Below are 7486 nucleotides of genomic sequence, written 5' to 3' on the forward strand. Positions count from 1 at the left end.
TCTTGTCTCCTTCATTATCTTCATAAACAAGAGTATATTCTCAACTTCCAACTTTCTCTTCTCTTCCTCTTCCTTGTTTTGAATTCCACCAGCACTAGAATATCTTTTTTCCAGAACAACAATGGGAAGAGGGAGTATGAGATAACTTCATGTCTGCAACAAGTTTTATCATCACAAAATAACGAAAAGAAAAATATGAAAAGTCAGTTGGTATGAAAGACCACTTAGAAATTTGACTTTCAAGAAATTCTAAGGAGCAAAAGGATTGACATAAGTTAATGTCTATTCAACTGTTAAAGATTGAAATTTATGCTTTGTTTGGATAAGCATCTTGTAAGATCTTTTTGATTGACATAGGAATTTATTCCTTGTAAGTTATAACATTATAGGTGTTCATGGAGAAGTCAAAAAAGAGAGCTTGTAACGAAGTTGGTTGAGATTGAAAAGTTTATCCAAATCACTCTTTTCCTTAGGAGTTAACATTGTACTTTAAATTCAATAATATGTTTACTAGTTGGTCAAAAGATGTACCTAACACAAAGATAATGATTAACTTTCATTCTCAAAGAAAAAATCTCCATATTCAAACAAATGTTTCAACAACAAATGTGATTAAATTGACTACATGCACACAACTATACAACAGGCCAAGAGAGTGATACCCTGCAAAGAGACTTCTAAACATCTCATCAACAACATCAAGAACAGAGGAAAGTTTTCATAGATATCATAAGCATTGATTTCCAATTTCTCCCTATAGGAACACCATCCATATTGATCTTCACAAACAAGATTGTGGCTCAGTGGTGAGTAGGTTTTGTGCTGGGAATGTTGTCCAGAACATGTTGACATTCTAGCTTAGAAGAGCTCCAATTTGAAATGTTCTTCTAGAAGGAACGAATTGGAGGCTAACCTGCTACTGGACCTGAAGCAGTTATGATTTTGGTGGGTCCATACACAAAAAAGTTAGCCATGAAAATGAGAAGTATTACAGTATCAGCACAAATCACACAGTAGTCATTAAATTTCTGGTATTAAGTGCTTCTAAGTATTCAATTAAACATGCTAAGATACACTTTAATTTGAACTTTTTGTTAGAATATATGACGAAGATAACCTTAGAAATATATGGTACTAGCTTAAATCTTTAGATTTTGTAAGCATAATCTCCATGAACAAACCTATGAAGTCATGAACAATATAAGAAAACCATACACAAGTAGCAAATTAAGAATAGAAAATAAACCTGATCTATGGTACCTGCACTACTACATGGATCATCTAGTTGTGTGTTAAATCGAATCCAATCTGCACCCACCATTTTCATCAAGGTGTTTTGCCTTGACCTTGAATAAGAGAAATTTAATCTCTTAGTTCAATTATATTGTTAACTTTGCAAAAAAAGAAAATTTGATTGAGTTTCATATGTGACACAATAATTTTCTTTATTCTAAGACCTGTGACAGAAGTTAACTTCTACAAAAACATAAGTATATAGCAATTTACATTGTTAGTTGAGTTGTTCATATATTTTTATTCTTCATAACATGGAACACAGATATTATAGGAAGTTAGGATGATCAAGATCTTATAATTTCAGAAGTTATGATGCACATATTCAATACTTGGGCCACCAGTAGGTATTATAAGCTTTGCATGGACATGATACATGTATTACAAGCTATATTTCCACAATTAGATACAGTATAGGTACTAGTTTTTAAAAAGATACCTTTTTCTTGTCTTCTACATAAGTTTTTACACAAATATAAAAGAAAGATGGATCAGATTCATCAATGCAAATGACAACTTGAATAATTTTGAAAAGTGGCTCCATAAGGACATAACACACATTTCTCCCTTGTAGCAGTTTTTTGTTCCTTCTTCTGAACTACAAAACATAAATTTGGAACCATTTTATGAGAAAACCTTTTAGAGTTATGTTAAATAACTGGCATATCTAGTTAATTTATATTGAGATAAAATTAAAGTAACCTACAGGGTCTTGTACCAACCACCAGCTGATGACATTTGGGGGTGATAAGTCCTTTGTTCATCCAGTAGCTTCAACTCCATCAACAATCAATATCATAGGACATGCCATCCTAAAAGGTGTTTTATTGTTGGGAATCCAAGTGTGAGTCCAAGTCCCACATTGGATAGAAATGAGAAAGTAGAGCAGTATATAAAGATGAAAGACCTATTAACTCATTACCTTAAGGTTTTGGGTAGAGAGTGGTGTCCATCCCTTATATAATTGGCTCAGATGTCATTAGTGTTTGTGTAACCCACAGGGAACCTCCTCCTCGATATACCCAACATTTATAAGATAAAATATTTGTTGCTGAAATAAGAATAAATAATAGGGTGTTATGAGAATTAAGGAAATTCAGTAGAGGCTAAGTAATATTTCTCTTTAAGTACTTTGATGTAGTCATGTCTCTTATTTTTGGCAATCCTAAAGTTCATTATGAAATTTGAAAAAAGTGGAAATTTTCAAGTTGAACTAATTTTCTCACCCCATTAGATATATCAGTATGATAGGTAGAATCTAATTCATGAATGTGGTTCCAAAAAAATAAAGAATACATAGATGTTTGGATTGGAGCAAAAAAGTGCTGCTTGTAAGACTATATGAGGAAGATCAGAAAGTACACTTAAGATCTAGTAGAATGAGAATAGAAACAATAAACTTAAAATGTGTATACCATTTTGGTCTCTGAAGAATTGGATTACACATAAAATTAGCAATTTTATTTCTTAAAGATAAAAAACTTATAATAACTTCAATTAAAACTCTACATTAATTTAGAAGGTGAAAAGGACTACATTGATTGACATTTGCATAAATAGGGTTAAAAGTTATGATTCTGTTTACATTATTGACAATCAATAAAGGGAAACAACACCAGGAAAGCTGAATGCAAGATCAAAGAATCTTGGTAAGGAATGAGGTACCTGAGAGTGTTGCTTTCAAAGCAAGGCTCATTCTCCAATTCATCATATTACATTGGCTCATAAGCATCAAAGAACTCATCTGAATCATTCATGTCCGTTAAACTTGTACAGTTAGAAATATCTTTCGCTGCTTTATCTTCCATTACATGTTTCATGACCCTCTTGTTATCCTTTGTAACTTCATTCTTAGTATGAACTTTCATTGCAATAGGTTCAGAGGAACGATTTCCATCTTTGGCCTTAAAATATTCTCTAAGTGCTGCAAGTGGTGAAAATACTAAGACTAAGGAAGGGTTTAATATAAAATCCTTATGCAGAAAGATTAAGTATAAACTAATATATCTATAATTTCTATCATACTTCAAGGTTTAAAATAATCATGTTGTATTTGTAAGTGAAACTCATTTAGAAATTAGTCCTTATACAACTTCATTAGTACACAATGTTGGATAAACTTAAATTTGGGGTAGCTTAGTAATTTCATTTGTCATAGTTTATTTGGCCATGTTACCGTTTTTATTTATTGTCACAATCTGTTCTGATTTGATTCTGTCATTATTACTGATTTTACGCTCAAAACATTAGAGTTACTGTATTTATCTTCATTCCTGAAGCTATTTAAGGCCTATGATATTCATCAATGAAATACACAAAATTACAAAGTCCAATTATATGTTGTGTGTGCCGTCTTCTATTTTACACACAAGAGTCATTTTTATTAATGTTTTTGTTAATACATGATTGATACAAAATGCTTTAAAGCCCAAATGATTATTATATTAACCATATTAAACAAACCTGCAAGTCTCTCAAGCAAAGAAATGGTCAGGGGTGTAGCAGCAGATGAAGGGCATGGATACCATTTCCGGAACTTCCAATCAATAGCAAGCATGTGTTTCACAAGTGACGCCTTTCCATTTTTGGCAGGAGTTATCAGAAATCCTCCACCTGTAAAGCACTGTGATTACAATCATTGTTGCATTTGTCTATAATTTTGTATCATTTGAATAGTAATAAGGCAATCACATTGCATTACTTTGAAGGGATGCACGAACATAGTCTCTTTGTGGTAGACAAGTCTTGTGATGAACAGAATGGAATGACAGAACTGTTACAGAACCAAAGAAAAAGATGAAAAAGTAGTTGATTGATAATATAAATGAATTAGAACTTCACATATAGTATGGATTTTACTTCAAAATATGTACCATATGTGTCATCATTCTCTCTTCTCCAATATCTTTGCAACACAAAATCTCGTGGTTTCATTCCCCTATAAATGAGATGAATCAGTAACAAGTATGCTTGAACCAATTGTCTGTGCAACAAAGTTTCACATATTGATTACCTAGGTAACCGATCATTGTACAACTTCACATGAATTATATCAGTATGATCATCAATGTGATCTATCACACTACCTTGGTGTGTACAGAAGTCCCATCTGCAAAACACTAGGTAAATTCATCATCTGAAGTGGAATTAGAAAAATCTATATTCAAGGAAGTACCAATGATTTATTATGAATAGAGTGTTGATAGACATACACCACAAAAGTTGCATACACCAACTTGACTCCACTTATATAAACTTTAACCAACAATTGTACTAATTTAACTAAAACATTTTACTGGTTTAACCAAAGTGTTATGATCTTGATTGAGGATAGCATGTGTCTCTATCATGTTCACTCACTCCTTTAGAATTGCACCAGGCCTAGTAATTCTCACATACTGCTTTCATGTGATACAATTAGCACAATGTCGCAGTTGAGACCCTTAACCAAAAAATTGAATTATTTAACCAACTATTTCAACTTGTTTAGCCAATCAAGTTGGGTCCACATATTGGTTATGTAGTGTTTGAATGTATTACAATTGACATATTGGTTCAGACATGAATGTAATCAATAATTGAATTAATTTAACTAATGTGTTGTGGTCAAATAAATAAATACCAGATGGAGGTGTAGAATGAGTATACACCACATGGAGGCGTACATTTATCAATTTTTTTATGAATATTGCTTCTCTTGAAAGTTCATAAACTTCTTACTAGTCAGTACTAGCTGGATATGAATCTTAATATGGAAAACAAGACCAAGGTTACCACTTTGTGCAACAAAATTGCATGTCTGAAATTGTATTTGTCTTCCTTTTGCAAACACAAAGAAGATATGGCAACTAAACCAAAAGAAAAATTTAAAATTTCTCATCTGGGTGTCAAGGTAATGACTAATCATATAGCATAATCACTTTTTGCATTGAGAAAATTTAAAATTTAAAGGGTTCACTCACATTATAGTTTTCCAAATACTTTTTTCTTTATTCCACCCAGTATTGCTAGCATTCCTTAAATTACTTACTCTGATCTTGAGGGCCGTAGAGACATAAGAGTTTGGAAAATGTCTTCTGAAGTTCCCTCAATCACACTCACTGCCATCATTACTGGGTGATATCCCGAATTCTGAATACAACAAACTTTAGACAAAGAAACCAAAAATCAAACTGAAATTATAATGGTAGGAGGAACTAACTCTTCCATGGAAACCCCAATCTGGTGCTTCTTTGAAGATCCTTAGTCCTACACAAGCAGTGAACTTTGAGATAACAGAAGAAGCTACTTGCTACTGATACACAATGATAGCTCTAAGAACTAAAAGCTTTACCATTGTGGCAACTATAAATCTTCCATGGTGATGGAGCAATAACATCAGAGATCATTGCTTCATTGTATATGCATGACTGAAAATTCCATTCAATAGATTGTTTCCACTTTTTCTCTTTTGAGCCTCCCATTCTATTTCAACAAAACTTTAGGTATGCGAACATAACAGTATAAAAAAAAGTGAAAAAAAGAAAGTAACGAATACTTTGTAAATTAAAGCATTTCTTTTCTACACTGTTATTTAATCACAAACCTGGTATGCAAGTCTATTAATAACTTTTTTACTAATGAATTTTAAATTTGATTCAGTCTTATAAAACCAATTTGAGATTCGTACTCATATATTTTCATTCCGTGTGTAATCTCCAACATTTTACAAGAATTTTAATCTTGTATGGTAGACAGTGAAAAAGTTTTCAACTGAGAGAGTGTATAGTTCTTAAACTCAAAAATAAAATGTCCATATATATAAAAAAAATGTTGTATACGTGGTGATACTCTTCTTAACAGATTACAAATTTCACATTCTCATATAGAAAAAAAGAAAGTGGTTTACCTCAATGATGAATGTTTTTTCTTGGAAGAAACAAGAAAATTCATTTCCAGATTTGAATTCTCCTAAAAAAAGTAGCATCAGCTTCTGAGGAAAAACATACATTTATTCAAAAATTAATCAGAACCTTCAATTGAGCATCCTTCAATGAATGTATCCATTTGGCAGCTTCTTCTGAACTACTTGCTCCCAACTAAACATTTGAACAATTTGAGTACAACCATTTCAAAAACTTGTTCTTATATATGTATTTATTAAAATTAGTTTGCCACTTAATTCTCACACACCTTAACTTGATCTCTTTGATTTAAAGCACTATGCATTGTGAAGGTGAAGAATACCTACACAAAGTAAAACAAATTTATATCCATTCAATTAGTGTTAAAAGGAACTAGGAAAACTTGTTAAAACATTGAGATTATATTACTAAAACAATAAAATATCAAAAAATTGTAACAATGTATTCTTTATCACTTTCTTTTTGTTTGCAATTTATTATTATTGGTTGAAAAGTTTTAAAATGATTCAGGAGTGATGCATTTTTATTACAAAGTGTATATCAAAGTATAGTAGTTCACTTTAAAGTAAAACTTCAAATTAATATCCTTACCTTTTTGTTGATAGTTTCTCTTCCATTATCAATAACCCGAACGTTAGAGTCAATTATTGTACTTCTATTTGGCTCCTGAAAAAATAATGCTTTTATTGTCATTCAACTAAAACAATTTACATATTATTTCAAAAGATATGTGCTTATTTCAAAAGATATGTTCTTAATAACCCAAACAAAAAGTGTGTAAAATAAAGTGACATGGGAAACTAACATTTTCCCACACCATAAGTATTTTTTCCACAAGAAATTATCATGTTCAAGATAGGAAAAAACATATGCATGATATCATACAAATGAACATTAAAGAGAGCACCTTCATCTGGGACATAGGCTTGGCTTTGAAGCTTCTAAGAAAACTTTCTTTGAGGATGAAGTATCTCTTGTGTGAGCAACAGAACCCAAACCTATTGAAGGTTAAAATACAGAGCCACCCCTCCATTGCACCCTTACTATAAGGGAAATATTGTGAAAAATCAATGAATTGGACTTCGTTTAATTCCTTGCAGATTTTCCACTGTGATTGATATTTATATATATATACACACACATACATGTATATCATATACATATATAAATGAATATCAAAGATTTCAATTACACTTTTATTACTCACAAACTTTTCAAAAGAATTATGATTGATGTTCATATACGTCTAACAAATGCAAAAGAGGAGATAAAGAAGACGTAACGTAATC

At 31.4% G+C, this 7486-nt stretch overlaps 1 protein-coding gene and 1 long non-coding RNA gene across 2 annotated transcripts; both read right to left on the reverse strand.

Moving 5' to 3' along the window:
• Window positions 1-1753: 1753 nt before the first annotated feature.
• On the reverse strand, window positions 1754-2320 carry LOC148200604 (uncharacterized). Its single transcript, XR_015785431.1, has 3 exons — window positions 2216-2320; window positions 2000-2105; window positions 1754-1891 (listed from the first exon to the last, which is right to left on the reverse strand). It is a non-coding gene; the product is annotated as an uncharacterized LOC148200604 (long non-coding RNA).
• A 660-nt stretch (window positions 2321-2980) lies between these two features.
• On the reverse strand, window positions 2981-7230 carry LOC124844034 (protein ENHANCED DISEASE RESISTANCE 2-like). Its single transcript, XM_047320885.2, has 13 exons — window positions 7105-7230; window positions 6789-6863; window positions 6466-6519; window positions 6306-6371; window positions 6182-6243; window positions 5627-5757; window positions 5495-5541; window positions 5324-5424; window positions 4307-4402; window positions 4167-4231; window positions 3995-4066; window positions 3757-3906; window positions 2981-3217 (listed from the first exon to the last, which is right to left on the reverse strand). Exons 1-13 carry the CDS (start codon window positions 7228-7230, stop codon window positions 3006-3008), a joined length of 1257 nt encoding a protein of 418 aa, XP_047176841.2. The 3' UTR covers window positions 2981-3005.
• Window positions 7231-7486: the final 256 nt, after the last annotated feature.

The sequence above is a fragment of the Vigna umbellata genome, chromosome 4 (assembly GCF_029865625.1).
Source record: "Vigna umbellata cultivar VRB3 chromosome 4, Vumbellata_1.0, whole genome shotgun sequence".
NCBI classification, from domain to species: Eukaryota; Viridiplantae; Streptophyta; class Magnoliopsida; order Fabales; family Fabaceae; genus Vigna; species Vigna umbellata.